Source organism: Onychostoma macrolepis, chromosome 03 (assembly GCF_012432095.1).
Source record: "Onychostoma macrolepis isolate SWU-2019 chromosome 03, ASM1243209v1, whole genome shotgun sequence".
NCBI classification, from domain to species: Eukaryota; Metazoa; Chordata; class Actinopteri; order Cypriniformes; family Cyprinidae; genus Onychostoma; species Onychostoma macrolepis.
The window spans coordinates 21,768,142-21,790,485 of record NC_081157.1 but is presented as its reverse complement, the minus strand read 5'-3'; the positions used below and the strand labels follow the sequence as shown (position 1 = coordinate 21,790,485).

The following is a 22,344-nucleotide window of genomic DNA, read 5'->3' as shown; positions in this document are numbered from 1 at the left end:
ATTCAGGCTCGCTGGATAAAAGTATCAATTTCTTTAAAAAACATTGGTCTGTCAGCTACTGGACTTCTACAAATAATTCACAATAATGTTGTAATACAGTTTCAGCCCATTCGACTTTATTTTCATCCTTTACTCTGTATTGCAACACAGACACCCGAGGCACAGAACAAATGATACAAATTGCTGTTTAATAAAAATACAAATCACCAGGAAATGAAGAAACTACACAAGCATCACATGCAAAGTACTAGGCCAAGCTGAACTCCACTAGCAGATCTACTTTTGGATTCGGTGCTGCCCTTTCATATCATTCGCTAGGTAAATGTGTTTCTGCTACATCACACAGGTAGACACAGGTGTTCTGGTTACGCAAGCAAAATAAATGCTTCAATACATAAAACACAAGATCTCCTGCGAGTTTTGGCATTTCATATCGGAGACATAGCCTATTGTATATTTTGTTCTAACAAACGTCACTCTCCAAGCACAAAGAATGATCATAAGATATACATAAATAGTTTCACACTGGTGTTTGGTTACATCTGTACAATCAATACAAAAATACTAAAATGTCTCTATGAAGTCTGTTTTTTAGGCTTTTGTACATCATTTGTGCATAGATGCACCCAATACATTTCAGTTCACCTTCCTTATAACCCCCAGCCTCAAAATTTTTTAAGTGTTTTTAAATGATTCTATAGCTTTAAGGAGGTCTGCATGGATTTCCTTGGTTTATTAGGCAGCTGCAATACAATAAAAATCACATCAGCTCTTTGTTTAGCCATTCTAAAGATGTTTTGATTATTAATTCAGGTAATTATCTTCATCTAGTTTCAGCAGTGTGGTAATAACCCGTGTCGACCATTTAAATAACATCACATCCATTCAACATTTCTATGAGGGACTTTTAAAGGATCATTTTAGAGAATGTATCTGAAAATAAGCAATTAGGTAAAATAGGTCATTTGCATATTTTAATGGTACAAACTGACAAGAAAGATGGAAATATGGGGGGAGAAACACATGATCAAATAAACATGATCTTTTTCTCAAACTTTATCATCACTTTGCAACTGATTTTGAATAATGGACAGAAATCCTCTGAAAATTATGAAGTTATTTTAGGCTTTAATTTAGTTTTAATTTCATTTGCCTTCAGATAATTTAATATTTCAGAAAGCTGGTTTACTAAAAATAATTCAATTATACAATCACTCCTTCAGCATCAGAGTTGCAAGCCTTTATGAAAAAAATCACTGGAAATGTAGTAACCGAAAGATAATTTAGAGACCCTGCCATCTGATTAATCTAAAACGGCTCCCTGTGTCATATATATTTTTCTAAAGGAAAGTATTTTGATGAATCCAAGAACAAAATTGGAGAAGATACTGAACAAATGTTCCACCTAACAAATAACTGGGAAACATAAAATCATGAATTTCACAGATCAAATGTAACATGTCAAATTACCATCATAGAAACTCATTGCATTTTGGGTAACAACAGAAACACATAAGAGATGACGGTGCTTGAATTTATAATGAAATATCACTGATTCTTCACTAGATAAATATATAATTGTCATGACCCTTCACTGTGCATTAGGAAAGTAAAAAACACTGAAATGATATAAGATGGGCCATTTAAATATGACCAATGGATGAGGTTGTAGAACCTGAAAATAACTTATGATGGTATGACTGACAAAAATATGAATGTGTGAAAAACAACTGAGGTTGTTTCATCTGAATCATCTGAAAACAAGACACGTATGAAAACATTGCCATTATTTTGGTTTGTGTATCAACTCAATTCTGTGCGGGGACCAAAAAGCGGTAGCCTATGTGCATGCATGTTTGCTAAACAGTTCTCAAAAGGCTCTCTGGGTCAGACAATGCACAGTATAGTGTGTATCCCAGTTCATCTATTTCCTGTGGTGTTAGCTCACAGAACAGATTGACTTTGAGATTGAAGATGCATGGTAGCCTCCCAGCCTCTAGGTGTCCCACTAGTGTACGAAGCAGCTGTATGAAACGATTGGCGAGCGCTTCCTGAGTCCAGTCGCCCTCCTGTTCGCTCAGGAGAAGGATTGCATTAGTGAGCTGGCTTGCGTTTAATCGTGCCAGCGCTGGATTCAGTTTACACACGGCTTTAATGACTTTAAGACACGCGCAGCGGCACCCGGAGTCTTCCTGATCGAGTGTACGCAACTTTGCCGTTTCCGCCACGCGAAAACTCTGCCGCCACAGGTTCTCATGCCGTTCGGCGGCCAATCGATGCGGTTTGGCGATCAGCGAGACGCCGTCCTCCATAACAAGCAGTGGAAGGAAGTCCACATAAAGGCGACGGTCCGTTTCGTACTGCACTTCTAGTGTAAGCGTTTCCGACGGGACCACGGGTCGGATGATGTAATCTAAAACGCTACCGATGGCGGGCCAGTTTATGGAGCCGGCGACGAACTTCTCGAAAACTTCTAGGACGCTCTTTGGGGAAAGGTAGCCACCCACCATGCAACGGTCCCAGTAGCTGCTTCCACGTGGGAAGTACTCAAGGTTTTCCCGACGAACCAGCCAGAAGCCGGGAAGGTTCATGATGGTGTCCTCACCAGGAACGGATGACCAGAGATTCTTCTCAAGGATCAGGGGTACCATCAGCTGGGCGTGGTCAGCAGTCACCACCTAAAAATGTGAAAAATAAAGGTTGAGGGATGAATTACACTTCCATTTAAAATACTGAAATTAAATTCAGCAAGGATGCATTCAATTGATCAAAAGTGACAGTAAAAACATTTAAAACGTTACAAAAGATTTCTATTTCAAATAAACCTTCTAAATTTAACTTTCTATTTTTTGTAGAATTTTGATAAAATTCCACAAACATATTAAAGGGGACATTGGATGCCCATTTTCCACAAGTTGGTATGATACTTCAGGGTCTTGATGAAATGTCTGCAACATACAATTCCTCAGTGGCCGTATAAAATAACACCCTTTTTACCTAGTCAAAAACAGCTGGTCACAGCGACCCGTTTCGGTGCATGACCCTTTAAATGATAATGAGCTACCACCATATATAAATGAATCCACTGCGTCCTCAGTTGCTCTGATGTCTGGAGAAAATGAAGACTCTTATGTTGACTTTTACATCCAACTACAAACCTGCATTGCTTACGAGACATTGTTGTCGCTACAGCTGCTTGAGAACAGAAAATACCAGACAGCGTACAACTGGCTGAGGGCAGGAATATGCTAATACAGGACAGTCCGTCAGTGTTCATGGGCGGAGCTTGAGCAATATGACAACATATTGCTCAGAAAATCAAAAAGGCTTGATGATTGAGACTTTAGGTTTTTTTTTAAATAAAAATTAATTTTTAAAAAAAAATATTTCACAATATTACTGTTTTTAATGTATTTTTTATTAAATAAATGCAGCCTTGGTGTGCAGAAGAGGCTTAACTTAATTAAAAGCACTTCAATTAAAGGCCATGTTTCCCCTATATTCTTGCTTACCATGTGATCGTTTAAACACTCAGAACCGATTACACTTGTTCTCACCTGAAGGTCGTCGTATAGACTTCCGCTCAGGTACATTTCTCGTAGGGGCATATCAGGTAGTTTAGCATGGAGAAAGACTCTGAGCTCGGCACAGATATCCAATGCAGCACGCCGAGCGACGGCCTGCTCTTCTGAAGGGATCGCCACTCGCTCTTGAAAGAAGGCCCAGAGGTGTTCCTGCAGCGAGAGGCGCATCCGTGCCTTCTGGAGTTCAGCCTTACCAGGGCGGCCACCACCACGGCCCATAACACGATGTAAAGAATCTAAACAAAAGCAGAAGAAGAAAACATAAAAATATACTTAAATGACAATCAATTTTGCATAATTAAACATTCTCATACCTTCCAAAGGTCAAACCTGGTAGAACAATTCTACTTAAATCACAACACTCAGCCTAAGCAACACACTCTTTAGTCTTCCAGACACAGATTTAGACTAGTCTTGGGCTTTGTTGGAGAATAGATGACACAGGATTCTGAACTAGTCATTCAACAAACAAATGATTAGTGAGGATGATTCTGAAAATTTCCAATGCTTACTTCACAACGACTAGTCATTCAGACACCAGCTAGTCAAAATGATTATGTATATGCCTAATGTCCATAAAACAAATGAAGGGTCTACAGAAACCTAAAGTTTATTAGTTAAGGAAGGGTTTAAATACCCACTGAGCAAGCAGAGCAGACACTCCAATATGTACAAGCCTGGGAAACAATAAGGATACAGATTAGGATAAGATAAACTAGGAAAAACCGTGTCCATGATGGCCCAGGAATAAAAATAAATGAAGAATTTGAACGAAAACAAATAAAAAAAATTGATAAAAATAAATAAATAAATAACTCTCCTCAAATCTATAGAGAGGAAATTCAATAATATGGAAACAAACGAAAACATATAACATTTGTGGTCATCGGGAAGTAAAAAAAAAAAAAAAAAGCACGTTTTTACATGGTTGTTGCATATAAAAGTACAAGATGTTAAGTATGCAAGGCACCAGAGATTCATTACCTGGCTTGAAGGAGCTGGAGGAGGTGGGGAGCGTCTGTAGAGAGCGGCTGACGTTCTGTTTCATGTCGCGGTTCAGTGTCCGTGGTGACGACCCCAGCCAGCTCGGCTCCTCCCAGCTTCTTCGTCCCGATGGGTCGGCTTTAGTGGGACTGGATGGGGCACTGAGTGCTCTATCGTACATCTGAGACAAACCAAACTCAATTATACACTAATAATAATAATAATAAATGTACAGTGCAGGAAACAAAGCATGGACTTTTTAAGGGATCTTTTTTCTTCATCTCATGAGGTACCACTTACAAGATTTCCTCTATAAAAAAAAAAACATTCATTACATGTGAAATAAGCTACAGAACTTCTGCAGGTCTCTTGCACAGGATATTAAACAAAGTTGATTTCTCCATACTCTTTGCAAAGCCGAGTTGCGACAGATTCATAAAATAATCCACACTGAATTGTGATGCTCAGAGTTAAGGTCAAACTGAAATGATCAGAGACACTGTTAAAAATAAACTTTATCTGGTCTCAAGTCGTTTCTGCTGCTCAGTTTCAATAAAAGGTCAGAAAGACTGGAAGTTTTTATAGTAATTCTCAAAATGTGATTCCTTATGACATGACCCCTTTAATACACCCACAGGTTCAAAGAGCATTACAGCTTGTCCCTGTACTCACTCTTTTGACCGCCAGTGTGGCGATCCCGAGCATGGCTGCTCCCCCGACTCCCAGCACCAGCTTTGCATTAGAGAGCACAAAGTCGATGGCTGTGCCAAGCCCATTGTCATCTTTCTTTCCCTTCCGGTCCCCGTTCACTCCTGCCATTGATCTTTTACCTCCCTGAGACAAAGCAAGAAAGTGGGGAAAAAAGACAGTAAATAGATTTTCTCATCAACTACAAGTTGTGCAATATGCAGAGCTTGTCTGCTGTTTACTAAGTGATGACATCATGTAAATCACAATGTCACATGTCACTTTCCAGTTACGTCGGCAAATAGCTTGTGTTGTTATTGTAAAAAAAAATTAAAATAAAAAAAAGTTTAGACAGAGAGAAACGGGTATGGCAGGGCTTGATATAAAGAACTGCCAGATGTCCTGGGCCTGAGAGAAAGACGATTGAGACAGTTGATGGAATTTTATGGCTGGATTAGGAAAATGTTAAATATATTAAATTACATTTATTTTACCTTTTAGCCATGATTTTGCGTAGCAGTGGAAATCAATGTCACAAGTCACGACTAAGCATAATTTGACCCAGGGGTAACATTTAAATATGAAAAAAAAGGGGACCCAAAATAGATCCTTGAGGGATCCCACAAAATAGAGAAGCATGAGAGGAGGAGGCATCTCCAAGCACTACAGAAAAGGACCTGTTTGACAAATAAGAGATAAACCAATCCAGAGCCACATCACTGTTACCAACACAAGTCTTCACAGATAGTTAATTAAGACATTATGGTCCACTGTGTCAAAGGCTGAGCTGAGATCAAGAAGAATTGAAATGGAATACAAGCCAGTGTCGGCTGCAAACAGTAGATCATTATCTATATGTTTGGAGTGGAAGCCAGATGGACATTTTTCAAAGATTAGATTGTAATTCATAAAGGAAATCAGTTGCATGGACACAACTTTTTCAAAAATCTGGACAAAATATTTCTAACATGGCTACTTGGAGATGGGTCTTAAAACATAGGGGTCTTGAGAGGCCTTCTTTAGTAGTGGGTAAACTATCCGAAATACAGTTTTTAGAAACCAAGTGGGAATGCAGTCAGAAGGGCAGGTGGATGATTCTGAAAGTACAACAACGTGTTCATTGACAGGAGACAGGAGTCATTGAACAGGGAGTCAACATCATGTTCTCTGAAATCAATATTAAAATGCTGCTAAATATCCACTATTTTTGTTTATAAAAGTAATTGGGAAAAGCCCCACAATTCTCTGGAGTAAACTGGCTGGATAGGCACAGGGCCAATTATATAATTTATGGTTTTAAAAAAGGATTCTGGGATCATGTCCCTGTTTAGCAACCAGGTCAGAAAAATAAATGTTCCTTGCTTCTTTAATTTTACACTGACAAGTGAACATCAGATTTTTTAGAGAACCAAGGAAGACATTGAGTTTATCCTTTTCCACTTTTGTTCTGCCTTCCTTCATAGTTTCTTTAGGTTTCTTAATTTAACCAAAGTATAGAAGGTGGTTTCAGCTTTCTAACTCTGACTGGAGCTACAGAATCTAGAATGCTTCTTCAACAGCTGTTAAAAACAGCTCCTATACGGAGAGGTCATGTTGTTCACTAGTGTTAAAGTAAATTTAAGGCAGTTAAAAGCTTAACAGAAACAGTGAATTTAGGGGGTTGGAGCAAATTCGAGGGTTTGGGTTCTGAAAAAAGAGTGGAACTTGGAAAAACACTATTGTGATCAGAGACAGCAAAATCAATCAAGTTGACATCATCCACACAGAAACCATAGGAGAGCACAGGGTCAAGAATGTGTTCTTTATCATGAGTGGGCTGCTTCACATATCGAGTCAAATTAAAAGAGTCTAAAAGTCACCAAGAATAAGAACTCTGTCATAATGTAGTATAATGACTGATAAAAGGTCTGAAAGTTCCAGAATAAAACCGGAGATAGATTTAGGGGGCTGGTAGATTTAAACATAAAACGGGCAGTTTATTCTTTAAAGTAAAAACAAGACTCTCAAAGGAGGAGAAGCAACCAAGTGAAACTGGGGAACAGCTAAAATCACTTCTGTGAATGACTGCAAGGCCTCCCCCTTCGGCCTGTCAGTCTTGGCTAGTGAAAAATAGAAATAGAAATATTTTTCACTGGGGGGGGGGGGTTCGACTCAATGAGGGGAGCACATTCATCAGAATTAATGCAGGACTGTGATAATGTATTGGCCAAATATTAGTCCAAAGACCTAATGTTGAGTAGACAAAATTGAGCTGATATAACCGCAGGGATGGAAGACGTAGTTTAACTATTTTAAAGGGGTCATAAGATGCTTTTTAAATATCATTATTTTGTGTGTTTGGTGTAACAGAATATGTTGACATGCTTTAATGTTCAAAAAACACATTTTTCAAATACTGTACATTATTGTAGTTCCTCTATGCCCCGCCTCTCAAACGCATCGTTTTCTACAAAGCCCCTCTGTTCGACGAGTGTAACTGCTCTGATTGGCCAGCTGACACAGTGCATTGAGATTGGCCAAACACCGCAAGCACGCGTCGGAAATGTAACGCCCCTTACCATAATCATGAGCTTCAGCTTTCAAAGTAAATATAAAGACACTTAATAGTTAGTTTTACCATCAGTTCAAGCCTGAGAGGGGAACAGAGTCACGTGACAGACACAGTGATGAAGCTCATATGTATTTACACACAAGCTGTGGTTAAGACAGCTGACTCCACTGTGATGTGACCCTGTCTCTCTCTCTCACACTCACAAACACACACACACACGACGCGTTACTCTACACTGCGCATAACTCCGCATTTGAACAGTCAACAGCAAATACTTAAACTAATAACAAAACGTACTTACAATCGCTGCAGGGCTCTCAAGTCTCACGCAATCGGAGTGAGACCTCACGCATTTCAACCAGTTCACACGCTCTCACGCCACACCTTGTATTTCTCACGCTGAGAAGGGATAACTTGTCCCGCTACAATTAATATACCATTAATAGATGAGGGAATATTGAGGTAAGTTTTCTGCCGAGTTCATAGCTCTCTCGACTCTGTAGCTATAGAGTTAAATGCCACCTACCAGCCAATCAGAAATTAGGATGTTGTTGTTTCCGTTTAAATTATGCGATTCTGCCACAAGCGGGTTCGTTACTAAGCAACATGGATGCGCGCGCACACGGAGTGTAAATTGGAAGAGAAAGATCTGATGAATGCTGTAGGTAACCCCTTCATTTATTTTTTCGATTTTAAGATTCCTCTACGAAATCACTTGCCTGTGAAAAGATAGTGAGAGCTGATGTTGGGGAATATAGCCAAATTCGCGCTAAAGTATTACTGATGCAGTCAAAAAAATAAAAAAAATAAAATAAAAACCTCTCCAACTGCTTTGCAACCAGAAGCTTTGGCTTCCTGAAAGGAAAGTACTAGAAATGTTATAACAGTTGGTGAATCTGATAAAAGACAGACAAATTCATCCAAATAAAATAAATTGTTTTACATATTTAAAAAAGGATCAAAAATACAAAGAAATTTGGCCCCAAACATGCAAACTGAACAGCAGTGCTCAGTGTACATACTGTACACACACAGTAGGATTACAGAACTTGTCCTGAACATGTATGTCAAGCTCTCTCTCTGTCTGTCTGTGTGTGTGTGTGAGAGAGAGAGAGAACGAACGAACAAACACATTTCAGCTTATGATTTTATTTTTTTCTGTTGTGTTTGTTGCACATCTTGATGACAGGGGTAGGGGGCTCCCATATAAAGCACTGAGGCTTCCCCAAATTCAAATTCAGATGCAGTGTGTTTTCCATGGTGGGTTTGAACAAAACTAGAAGCAGTTTGGCTCTGGATGGAACGCTATTATCATGACAGTGCTTTATGTGGGAGTCCTCTACCCCTGTCATCAGGCATCAAAATGTGCAATAAACATTTACAACAGAAAAAAAGAAATGTGTTCTCTCTCTCTCTCTCTCACACACACACACACACACACACACACACACACACAGTTTGACATACATGCTCAGGGTAAGTACTGTAATGTATATGTGTACAGTATGTACACTGAGTACTGCTGTTCAGTTGGCTCGTTTGAGGCAAAATTTATTTTTATTTTTGATACATTTGTATTTTTAAATACATAAATCTTTTTATTTTATTAGAATGAATTTGTCTTTCATCAGATTTACCAAATGTTATAACTTCTATTTGAGCTGGTCAATTACGAACAATAGGTAAAATTGAACTGCTAGCAAAAACTTGGGTGCTGCAAATATTTGAGTTGCTCCTCCCCTTTTGACTTGCCCCTCCCCTTTGAGTGACTCTTCCCCTTTGTGTGGCCCCTCCCCTAATCTCACTCCAAACTTTCGCTATAACTTGAGAGCCCTGTCGCTGATTCAGAAGCGCCAGATTGTCATAAAGTCAGAATTGACCCTTTTTTTTTTTTTTCTTTGTGCACAGCCAGCCTTGTACTCTCCTAGGTTCACAAAACGGTCGTCCATAAAATGTGTTGCACAAATTCAAACATTTGGGTTGTGCTGTTCTGCTGTAAACAAAGTGCTTTTGCTTTCGCATAGAAGCACACAGCGTCTCCCTGACAGCTGCATTAACACTACTGCGGTTCCTGAAGCCACGCCTTCTTTCGTCCACCTTTGGGGCGGCATTACGCAAATATTTCTACATCGTGACGTAGACATGTGGGGGTGTGTTTTAATGAGGCGTTTTAGCCCAGTCTGGATCAAGCTTCTTTTTTAGATAGAACAAATCCTTTTGTTGGAGACTTTGAGCTTCGTAACTCTGCAGATCTGCTGTGATTAGTAGTAAATCTCCATCACCTGCTTTCAGATGGAGCAGCATTTACTACACAGAGCTGTAGTTCTCTGACAAACTAAGCCAAAAAATAAAAATAAAAAAATACATGCAGATGATAATCGTACGATTATGAAATCGAATAAATCGTTTGCGATAATGACAGCTGTTTGCGTAGCTTCTCAGTGAACTACTGCTCTGTATAGTAAATGCTGCTCAATCTGAAAGCATGTGAAAATACCACATTTAATAACATGTTTTTAGTCCAAACTCTCTTCATGTTGTCAGTCAAGTGTTTGAAATAAATCCTTCTGTGAGATGAGGTAGCTTCTTACACAGAATAAGGCATGCAACAAATTTCATAGTATTCTCAGCAGTGTTAAAGGTTATGTCGATTAGCATTGCATTATAGATATACTTTATTATAATGACAATTATAATAAGAAGAACTCAGATAAACCATATATTGCCGTAGTCGTGTGTTTATTAGTCACGCTGAATCAATGAAAGCATTTAAATCTTCTGTTTATTCAGCTGCAGTGGATTTCTTCTGCGAGGCGTATTTGGAGTTTCCTCACGAGAGAGCGCCCTCTGGCCTTCGGATGGAGATTTACTACTGATCACAGAACCGTGCTTCTCTGAAAGATACGCATGACAATCGCAGCTTCTGTCTAATCACGATTTCATTTCGATTTATCGTGCAGCCCTAAACAGGACAATAGTGCAGAAACAAAACACTAGACAAGGTCTTGCTGAGGAAACCATCATTTAAGGTTAAAATTTAAGTGATTGACCAGATTTGATGCTTGTGTGAGAGGAGGCAATGGGGTTGTAGCAGGTGGTTGTGATGACAGAGGAAAAAGTTGCTGGTGGTGCCAGCTGCTCATCTGCCAAATGATGAAATGTAATATTTTTTTAATATTTCCATTTAGTATAAATTTATTTTTCATTTTAGTTTTAGTTTTAAGTTAGTTTTTATTTATTTCTAGTTGATCATTTTAGTCCTTCAATTTATTTTAATTAGGTGCCAAAGGAAGATTTCAAATTTTAAAGTTTTTCCATCTAATATGTATAATAATATTCAATAATAAAATTATTATTATTAATAATAACTAACAATATTTTTTATTTGAGCTTTTATCTTAATTGACAATGAAAAACATCACAACATGCACATCCTGAGACTGCCTAAATTTTTTCTGATGCACAAATTCCTTCTTACCGGCTAGCGGTCAGACAGTCTGGTGCTGATGGACCACTTCTTCTACACCAACCCGCCCAGCCCGCTGTTGAGGAAGAACTGGCCTCTCTTCAGTGCGTCCTCCCTCTCTGCTGGGGCGCTGAGGGTCTGACAGCGCCGGAACTCTCGGGTCACTGTGCGCCGGTAGTAGTCACGGTCTGTGTACTGTAGGTGTTGGCCTGCACGGAGCAGTGCTCGGTACAGCTGCAGCACAGCACTGCGGGACCAGCCGCCCATCAGGGAGAGCTCAGAGCGGGCAGAGACAGACGTCTCACACGCACCTGCAAAAGAAAGTATACACTTTAATACCACCCAACACTGGATGACAAAATGTCATTGACCACACAAAAGAGCTGTGGTTATGCTTGTCATAATGCTATCCAATTCAATAAACAGCTGACAACCAAACCACATTCAAATCACCACAATTCAGTGCTCTTCTTCAAACAAAGACAGTCCACAATGTGTCCTTTGTTTTGGATATTGACATTGCTATTGACCTGTTTCAATGTTATATTATTTGTTTGTTTTTAGGTTAACGCCATATATGCCTTAGTATAAAATGCTTGAGTGCTTTGGAAAGTACTGGCAATACTTCCTTCAAGATAGGATGAATAAGCAACGGTTGGGAAAGTTAGGTTTCTGAGTTTGATGCTCTGTAATCAACCACAAATATCAACAAGAGTTCACTCAGTGGTGAAGAGAGCATGTTGCAACATCAAGCGGAGATGAGACAGATGAAGACTGCAGTAAAGAAGTGGAAGTGCGCTCGGGCTGGGAGATAAAAAAAAATTATTATTGTGATATAATTCTCCTGTATAAAATGATAACGGGTTTGGTAAATGTTCAATATAATCACCGATAAGTCTGGGTCATGTGAGTACTAAACAGCACTGTGAGATCCAGTGTGAAGCACTTGAATTAATTTGAAACAAAATAAATTTTTACATTAAGATATTCATTTTGTTTAGGAAAACAAAAATAAAGTCTCATGTTCTGACAACAGAGCAGTTTAAAACCACAACTAATGGTCCTGTTTCTTCACTTAGGAGCAAAAATCTGCCTTTAAACTTGAAGAAAAAAAAATTCTTGAAAAAAACTTGATTATCGATAGACTTGCATGAAAAATTTTATTGTGAATTTTTTTGGCCATATCGCCGAGCCCTAATGACAGATGTAAAGTTTTTAGGTTTTTGGATTCCTGCAGGCAACAGAGGAGATACCTAATCAATGAAAAAGGACAAATCGTTAAAAAAGCCAGACACAGTAAGGGAGGTTCAACAGATAATGGGTATAATGGTCCCATGAAAGTGTGTCAGAAGAGAAAAGTAGACTTGGTAAAAAGTACAGTAGTCAATCGTTAAGGATGAACAGGCGCATACAAGGTGTATACATTATAAAACAAACAGAACAGGAGAAATATAGAAATAAGGGGAAAAATAGAAGGAACAGCACAAACAGCAGAGGTCAAAGCTGTGGCTGAAGCAATAAAAAAAATAAAAGAATTAGGCATAAAACAGGCTATAACAGACAGTAAATATGAAGTAGGAATGAATGAGTATTTGGACATCTGGAAAGAAAATGGTTATACAAAAAGTAAAGGAAAGTCTATGGAGCACATAGATATCTGGAAGGAAATAGAGCAGAATATGGTCGGAATGGACCTTACTGTTATACATATATAGGAGTTAGATGGCAGCTGGAAAAAATGACATTAGAGATTAAGCACAAAGACAGACCTAATAACAAAGAAAGATATAACAACAAAAATAGTAGAGCAGCAGTAGAATTAAAAGAAAATGGCATCTGGTCTAAAAGATCTTTGGTCAAAGGTGACTAAAACAGTATTATTTTATTTACTTTTTACATAAAAATTATCCACTGTGTTTCATGTGGTGCAAGAACATAGCAGTTAGGCCTATTTATTTATTTATGACTTGGAATTTTTAAACATTTACTTGTTTGTGCAGTTTTCATTTATTTGGTGAAAAGTCTGATAAGATTGTTACTATACATCCCACTGGTTGTTTTATGCTTGAAAACATTTCGTATATGTTGTAATTCAATAAACACTCAAGAATACCCTCCTGTTCTGTCTTCATTGCATTGTACCAATGTTTTTGCATTTGGTATACTTGTTAAGATGCTGCGTCCCAATTAGCATACTATCCGTCCTAAATAGTATTCGAAAACAGAATTAGTATGTCCCAAATCATAGTTTTTACAAAAGTCTGCCAAAGATTCCCGGATGGTCTACTACTTCAGATTAAAAATCAAAGTGCAGATCGATGCGCACTCCAACGGATAATATTGCCCACAACACATTATGCCGTGGATGAGGATTCAATTAGAACTACAAACACGCATAAAAAGTGTTTAAAAACTACAAACATGGCGGATATGCGAGACCGACAGACAGGCAGAGAAAGGGGTTTGAGTGAAAAAATCAATGTCTAACCTGATTAAAAATATTTGTTTAATGTTATGCACGTTATATTTCATCTGCAGAAACATTGTGAACCTTTATACGTTTGGTTATCAACTTTTAAATGCATCATTATGCAAACATACGAAGAGAGTTCTCATCATGAAAGACCCAGGACAACTAGAGGTCTGCAAGACACGCCGAGTCCATTCGGGCCGGGCTCGGGCCATTTTTTTTTTTTACAGGTCGGGCTCGGGCTCATTTAGCTTCTCTCCTTTTATTGTGCCCATATACGCGCAGAGCACACATGGCTAATTAAATACTGATTATTTTATAAATATTATACATCGCCTAAGCAATACGCAACGCATACGCACACATTAGCATACAGGTCACCATGCAGAGCATCAGGAAGAAGTTGGAGCGTGGAATTACAAAAAGTTCCCAATGCTTCGGGAAAAGCTGCATTTTTGATCAGCCATGCATTTGATGATGATCCACGCCATCTCCTCACTGGATGCGCCTTTAGAGAGAAATGCATCTTTAGGGATTTTATAATGAAAGAGTTTTTGTTTTCGATTCGAATTATTTCGTTTTAAAGTAGTAATTCAAAGCTTTCTATAGATACTATATTTATCAAGTCAGTGAGGCAAGTAGGCTATATGCTGTGTTTCGGTTTTTCAGAAACGCTCCGCTTGCTCAAAACCGAAACTGTTTTTTTTTTTTGTTGGAATAGTTCCACCTTCTTTCTTTGCATATACATTTGGGCGGTGTTTTGCAAATCTTCCCACACAGTGACGTAGACATGTGGGGGCATGTTTAAACGAGGCGTTTCAGGAGGGTGTGGTCGAGTCTTAAAGTGCATATTGCAGGTTAAATTTTTTTTTCAAATAAATACATAACCTTGTATGAAAATATCATATGAACCGTTATTGCAGGGTTTGAAAATGTTTTACAAGGCGTGAGGGCACAAATTTAGAAGAAAAAGTGACGCTTTCCTTTTTTTCAACATTGTGTCATATTACGTCATGAGAGGGAGTTGTGTGCTGCGCTCTGTTGGTATTCAGTGGGAGCGGGCGTGAGTCAGTGTGTTTTCGGTAGTTATTTTCATTTCAATTTATCATCGTCTTGGTAAATTATTGTGCTTGTGAAAGTTGCACAAACTCCAGCCTGTCAGGACATTGAGTCCACAGGTTTCCTAACAAGAACTGTATCTTCCAGGCCTCGTGCGTTTGTGCAGCTGAAGAGACGGGACTAATGCATCTGCTTCAAACAACGAGGTGGTGCAATCACTTTATACCGGAAGATTATCATCCGGCAATGTGATGCAGTTCAACATGGGATACCGAAGCAATAAGCGAGTGAGACTCAGAGCTGGTGCGGTTCCTTCGGTGCGCACAGCAGCTTCATCGGGTCCGCCATCAGCCTGTGGTTCGGCCGCCGGCGGGAGACGTGATGCTCACGGATCCGTCAGAGATGTTGCTCCACGAAAATGTCAACTGTGTCACAGCTAATTTGTAATTTTTTGTCATGTGGTGTGTTTATAAGGCTTTGGATGATGGGAGTGTGAAGATCTGAAGCAGTGGAGGCCAGCTGTTATGAACCACCTCTACTGGACTGCAGCTTTCACTCCTAATGGAGATGCAGATGTGATGGAGGCCAAGTGGAAAAGCATGGTCAGCAGTGAATGTAATCGAAACTTTTGCTTGCTTCTCCCAGCATATGCTGTCTAAGAGAGGAATACTGCAGGTCACCACAGGCTCTATGAGAACGCAGCACCGTCTTGTCTTCCACTACACCTGCTCCTCTTTCCAGATCCCTCCAGAGGATCAACAAGATCAGGCTGTTGGATTGTGTATCTAGCACAGCATTCACGATTTAACACACGTTAACAACACATTAGAGTGATACCCAGACTGAAAGATTGTTAAATGTTTTTAAATGGGTCAGATGGTATATTTTTCTTTCGGTAGTATATGTTTGGTGCATCTCTATATATATAATATATATATATATATTTGTTAATTAACAGCTGCAATGTTGTGTTTTTGGTTGGATATTAACAGTGCTATGAAATAACATTTGTTATGATACAAACTCAATTGAATTAACCATAAATGCAGATCTGCTTGATATATGTCTAATGTAAACTTCATAAACAAGTTTTTATACAGTAATACAATTCGTGATTGTGATTATTTTTTGTGATTAGCCTGGGTGCAGAGTCAGACACTGCACATCAAGTGTGGGGGTCACATTCTCCACTAAGGCCCGGTATGCATCTAACTCCCTGCAGCACTGACTTTCCTCAGCTGTGACCATGGCCTCGCATTTACCACACAAACATTTAATGAAACAAAAACGTTTTACCTCTCTCTCTCTCCTGTGGTGAAGAGACACCACTATATCACATAACGTTAGTGTCGGATATTAACGAGCGTGACACGCCTGATCAACACTCAATTTATGTTACTGGTAAGTATCAATACTCATAGATGATCAATACTAGCTTTGCTATTGCCTGATTACATATCGTTAGCTAACATGTGTATATCTGTAAACTGACACTGGTCTCTCACCTGCCCTGTTCTCCTCGCACATCAACGTCTCCTCTGACCGTTGTTCTGTCTAATCCTGGCCTTTCCCTGCTCTCTTGGCTGCATAGCAGGCTCATAATTTTATCTGTGGTCCGTCATACCAGTGTAAATAAACATTTAACATTTCTTCAGCGTCTGAACTGTCATTGCGATCCACTGTTTTCCTATGGTTAAAATGGACCGCTCTCCCTCTCGTTACATCACTCATTAGACACTGGTTTTGGCGGTTTTCAGATGCGGAAGTAAAATTCTCTCACAAAAATGACTCCAGAAGCCTTAATAGCGTATTTTAAAGAAAATATAGTTCCTACATTATTTGTCTATACATCTACTCACTGGAGTCTCTAACCTGGAATATGCCCTTTAACTTTTATAAAGAATAACACTCCAAAGAGAAAGGAAAACTTGAAATCTCATCATATGATCCCTTTAACTGACTCTTTTCATAGCTTCATTCTCTGGTTTTCCTGTTGGTTTCATCCATCAAGTCTCATCTGCCCTTTCCCCATGTATGAGTGATTGTATGTTTGTTTGTTTGTTTAGATTAGTTATGCGTGTTAGCGTTTAGTTAATAAAACTCTTTTTATTACTAAAGAGACTGTGCACAAATTACATGAATTTCTGATTCTGTCTTGCAAATTAATGTCCCTTTACGATTTTGACCCTTTCCCTTACATGCTCCAATGCATTAATACTGTATGAAAGTATTTCTGTGGCCATGAAAATATCCTTTCCTAGAGTTGATATGAACTTACACTGAATGCTCGCTGAACAAACAGATTCGTTGATGGCAATTTAATTCTGCTACAGTTACTACTGGTAGCTGATAAATAATTGTAATTAATCATAATTAATTGTAATAATTTATATTCATTTCCCTTTTGAGCTGATCTGCTACATGAGTTTACTCTATTGATTGACTAAACAAAACTTAAAAATAAAAGTGATTTTAAAAATGTATGAGGCAATCGGTTTCCAAAAATGGTTAGACTTAGCGTAACTTGTCGGGTTTCTCAGAGAAAGAGGAAATAAATCTTAAAAGAATAATTTAAACAAATAGTCACATGAGGGTTAATTCAAATAGAGACACGATTGCGAAAAGCAGAACAAACTTTATAGTTACGGACATACAGCATGGAAAGGACAGGCAAAATGGAAAAACGTGAAGCCCTGTTAGCTTGAAATGCAACAGGATATTTGTTGAAGAAAACTGTGTAATTTGTGGATGCTTGGGAGAATATATATATATATTCTGTGTCTAGTGCTGTGTCTAGATGCTGTGCCAAGTTAAAAGAATTGAAACTTTTACAAACAGTGTGCCACTCAATGCCTGTACCAAAACAGTGGGCCAATCAGCAAACATTGTGAGCTTTTGTTTACAGTAGCAAGTTGGCTTAGCAACTGCTGTATTTGACGGCAATATGGCGGAGGAGGCAATCTGCACCTGAAAACTTGCTTTGATGAAAACGGACGAACAATTAAACCAGAAAAAGGAAAAGGAATTTTCTGGTCAATTGTAACGGTTGCTAAAGTGCTGATGGAAAATGGTGAAAGAGAACAAATAATGTCACCAAGAGTTGATTTTCCCAGGTGAGGTGAAAGTGACAAGAAAAATGGAAACACGAGATGCCAGTTTGGACAAATTGACGAAGAACAGAAGAACATTGGCTGAACAGAATAACAGAAAGAGTTGGCAGGGTGTCAAGTGTGCCTATAGACTTCTGGAAGGGGGAAAACCCTCAGAAAGAGAAAGGTGCAAAGTCTAACAAAAACAGATTTTTTTTTAATAACAAAAACCTATTATGGAAGGAGAAACAGAAGATCTACAAGCACACAGAGACTGTAATCATGAATTTAACCACAACATCAGAACCTGAAATACTCGCCTGTGTGATTGAAATGGAACTGGCTGGAGAATAAAGTGCAGGGTTATTCCTGAGTCAAACATGGCCGCTGAAAAATGGGATGGAGGGGAAAAACAAGAAAACTGGTCAAAAAAAATGAAGAAATGGAAAGAACCACGTTTGCTTAAACCTGTATTAATGGCAATATTGGTAAGTCACCGTAACCCTAGTAGGGATATGGCCTCTAGTTGGAATTAGCTACCCAACTGATTACAGTGGACCAGGTTTACGTACATGAAGTCACAAATTGTATTATAGTAGACAGGGCCATCCTTTGGAATGCAAAAATTTGGCCCTAAAATGATATTAAGAGATACAGTCCTTAGGGAAGATGTATTGAGAGGGAAGATGTATTGAGTCCAAAAAAGGGAAAAATATGAATGAAAGAGTGCATGAATGTTACTGAGAAAGTAAAGATAACTACACAAGGTCAAGTTTTCAGTGAATTTATGAAGTTTAACAAAAAGACCAATGAGGTTTACATGCCAATGAGAAGGAAAGAATAAATGTAATAAATGTGTTATATTGAACCAGGAAAATGGCAAGAAAGTGGTGTTTTGGATATTGCCATTTACCTGTTTCAATGTTATATAATTTGCTTGATTTTAAGTTAATGCCATATGCTTTAGTATAAACAGTGGCAGTAACTAGTTACTAGTAATTTAGTTACTGTAATAATATTACTTTTTGCAGTAACTAGTAGTGTAACTGATTACTAATAAGATTTCATTCATAATATTACACTTACTATCCATAAAACAGCTTAGTTACTTTTGATGCCTCAACCACATTGATTTAAAATCCAACAATCAAATAATTTCTAGATTATTTTTCACAATTTTCACGACTCGCACATGCATGTAGATGCAATAGAAATATTGCATTATATTGATTTTGTCAGGAGAAAATATGATTTGAACACTGTTGTGTAAGTTTTACTTTACTCTACTCTACTCTACTCTACTCTGGCATCCCACACACATCCCTCTAATCAGCATGTGGTACATTATATTACTATAATAACAAATCTTTTTGGAAAATTAAACAGTTTCTTACAAACTTATGCGATTTGATAAAATACATAATGAAATATAATCGTATATGGGTAAAGGAGAAATTCCAATTAGCTTCAAGCTACACATGATAATTAATGAGATTAATACAACACTTCTACTTGAATGTCATTATCAATCACTATTGAGTGTTTGTAATAACTTCTGACTGTGATCCAATGTGGATTTTGGTCAAATGATGAGGCAGAAATATGTTCTAAAAGAATTTTATGTGGAAGATACACAGTTACAACTTCTGTGGGGCGTGAAGAAAAAGTAATGTAACTAGTAGTGTAACTAATTACTGTTGCCAGAAAGTAATAAGTAAAGTAACAATATTACTTTTGAAAGGAGTAACTAGTAATGAGTAATATATTACATTCTTTGAGTAACTAGGCCAACACGGAGTATAAAAATGCTTGAATGCTTGGGAAAGTACTTCCTTTGTTTACTTTAAAGTGGACATAACACACACAGTTTCTTTCAGCTTCTCATGTTACTCAAGTTAATCCCTATTGAGTTAACCCCTATATCGCATCCTTCATACATTCAAAGAATCTTTAGTTTTATCAGGTTTATTAAGGACAGATACAGCTGTACCGCTTCAAAAAGCAGGCAAGCTCCTGGAGGCGTGCTGTGGGTGGAGCTAAAAATTCTCGAGCATGCAAAGTTTTTGCTTAGCGATCGTTTTCAAGCTGTGACACTGATGTAAGTAAAACAGGAACAAAACTTCATTGACCCCAACAACTTCTGTAAACCGAAATGAAGCACGTTGATGGGCGAGCTCTTATTCTCGGTCTGGGGTGCATTTCCCGAAAGCAACTATGGTCGCAAGCCGTCGTTACAAATAGAATTCAAATGGAACTTTCGACCATAGTTAGTTAACGATGCTTTCAGGAATTGCATCCCTGGTTGATGTGTTCTCTTCCCGGAGAAGTGCCCATACAAGGAATTCCGCCCTTTATGATGTCATACAGGGCCATACGCGAAAAAAAAAAAAAAAAAAACCTTCCCAAAGCTTATATGAACCCTGAAGTAGTGTCTTTGGCACAGAAAAAAATAGTTTTTTGAGACTTTGGTCATATTTAGCATGAGAATACAACTCTTTAGAAGTGTAAATAAGTCAGAATGCATGAAATAGCACTATATGCCCTTTAAGACAGGATGAATAAGCAAAAGTTGTGAAAGTTAGGTTTCTGAGAATGATGCTCTTTAATCAATCACATGAGGGTATGCAGTGGAAAGGAGAGCATGTTGCAGTTCTATAATCAAAATCTAAACCACAATATTGGAGCTGTAAGGCGTCCCACGTTTTTGAATTCTTTACACTTTTCCAGTCATTTTTCCTAAACAAAATAAATAATAGAAAAATTAATTTCTTAGTTTCTGCATGTTCTAATAAGTGATATTGTTTCAAATCGTGAAACAGGTTTGTTTTGCCTGGCTTTGATGACTGGTATCTTCAGCACAGCTTGCAGGTCAGGCTGCAATATTAAAAATAATAATAAATTAATAAATATATATATTGGTCTCTTAGAAATGCACATTTGACCGTAGCTTGAGTAGACAGTAGTAGCTTGAGTTAGGATGCAGATGTAAATTTATGTTCATTATCAAAACCAGTAACATCTGTAAAAAATTGTAACAACCTCATTTTTATATGGTGAAATTTTATTTTTCTGACTATTTGAGTTTTATTAAAATTACCCATTGTTCTTCCATAGTTTTATAGAGGAGAATTATATCACGATAATAGCCCTACATCATGGTATCAAGCCCTACCTATATATACTGTATGTATGTATGTATGTATGTATATATATATATATATATATATATATATATATATGTATATATAAGTCAGTCGAGCAAAACGCACACAACCCATAGCTACGCCTCAGATTGACAGATATGGAAAAATGAACAGGAATTTTCCAACTTTTGAGCAATTAGTTACTGTTTTGTACACATTGTCATGTTAATTAGAATTCAAATGCATTTTGTTTTACTGACCACAATATCATTGCTGTTGTCCGAGAAGGGCACTTTTGAATAATTTTGAAAAAGGGCAGGGGCTTGAGCCCCCAAAGCCCCCTTCTGCACGTGCCTGCTACTTAGGCTTGATTTGACTATCCTTACCCTACCTGGGGTAAGGATGTAGGGTTAACGGTGTAAGGTAAAAGGACACACCAAACAACGCCTTTCAAAGCAAACACATAAAACCAGCCCGATGCTGGCACGTGCGACTTCTTGACCACATTCTCAGTCATGTGGCCCTGTAATTACATGCAGTGACACCGCACTTGATATTCTCGTTGGGAACTTTTACAAAAAATTTTTTTTAAATGCTTTACTTGATAACTGAAGAAACAAAATATGGGAGAGAACGATTGCATTTATAACCACTGCGACAAATTTACAGCCTGTACCACACCTAATATTTAGTATTATCAGGTAATCAAAAACATACGTTGGTACATTAATCACTACGATCTACGGGAATCAGTTCAGGCTAATGTGAAATATGAAAATGAGACGTTCATAAACAGAGCTGTAGTTATTTGCATGCTACCGTTAGCTAGCCTCATCTCCTGTGACCTTCTTTAACTGTGTAAATATACCAAAAATCGCAACCTCTGAGGTCTCATATACTTCATAAACTCATATTCGGAGCCGATAAAAAACTTTAACTCACATTTGAAAGAGACAGAATTGAATGTTTGGCTTGTCAAGGGTGGAGGGAGATCAGTCTTCGGTGCGGGGTCGACCAACGCCGCTCCGGAAGATGTAAGTGACTAGACTAGAACGTACTTCCGGTGTTATTGGGAAAAGTTTTTTTTTAAGAAGTTTGTTACTAGGGCTTGTGGCTCAAAAACCGAGAGCCGTTTATCTAGTTAGCACTTTTTTTTTTTTAATACTTTCAAAATGCATTTTATGTACTTTAAAATAAACTATGAACCTCTGTTATGAAAATAGCAATTATTGACATCCCTTACGAAAATTAACCATGGTTTTTTTTGTAGTAACCATGGTTTTTTTGTAGTAACCATGGTTAAACTATGGT

At 38.1% G+C, this 22,344-nt stretch overlaps 2 protein-coding genes across 3 annotated transcripts; both read right to left on the bottom strand.

The window, feature by feature from the left end:
• Nucleotides 1–94: 94 nt before the first annotated feature.
• On the bottom strand, nt 95–5,387 carry mief1 (mitochondrial elongation factor 1). The gene is made up of 4 exons (XM_058771030.1): nt 5,241–5,387; nt 4,569–4,749; nt 3,558–3,820; nt 95–2,678 (listed from the first exon to the last, which is right to left on the bottom strand). The coding sequence occupies exons 1-4, from the start codon at nt 5,385–5,387 to the stop codon at nt 1,860–1,862; spliced, it is 1,410 nt and encodes a 469-aa protein (XP_058627013.1). The 3' UTR covers nt 95–1,859.
• A 5,939-nt stretch (nt 5,388–11,326) lies between these two features.
• Nucleotides 11,327–22,121, bottom strand: LOC131537529 (mitochondrial ribosome and complex I assembly factor AltMIEF1-like). 2 transcript variants are annotated; one of them, XM_058771049.1, is made up of 3 exons: nt 21,976–22,088; nt 18,211–18,277; nt 11,327–11,583 (listed from the first exon to the last, which is right to left on the bottom strand). In XM_058771049.1, exon 3 carries the CDS (start codon nt 11,537–11,539, stop codon nt 11,327–11,329), a length of 213 nt encoding a protein of 70 aa, XP_058627032.1. In that variant the 5' UTR covers nt 11,540–11,583; nt 18,211–18,277; nt 21,976–22,088. The 2 variants fall into 2 exon arrangements, with proteins under 2 accessions (XP_058627032.1, XP_058627031.1); XM_058771048.1 differs by lacking the exon at nt 18,211–18,277 and having other exon boundaries at nt 21,976–22,121.
• Between the last annotated feature and the right edge of the window lie 223 nt (nt 22,122–22,344).

What these genes read in the sequence shown, in the direction of transcription:
- mief1 (XM_058771030.1), bottom strand. Translation starts at nt 5,387, where the DNA reads ATGGCAGGAGTGAACGGGGACCGGAAGGGAAAGAAAGATGACAATGGG. An exon ending in CCACACTGGCGGTCAAAAGA is followed by an intron (nt 4,750 to 5,240) that starts GTGAGTACAGGG and finishes GGTTTGTCTCAG; the next exon opens with ATGTACGATAGAGCACTCAG. An exon ending in GTCTATACGACGACCTTCAG is followed by an intron (nt 2,679 to 3,557) that starts GTGAGAACAAGT and finishes TCACATTTTTAG; the next exon opens with GTGGTGACTGCTGACCACGC.
- LOC131537529 (XM_058771048.1), bottom strand. Translation starts at nt 11,539, where the DNA reads ATGGGCGGCTGGTCCCGCAGTGCTGTGCTGCAGCTGTACCGAGCACTG.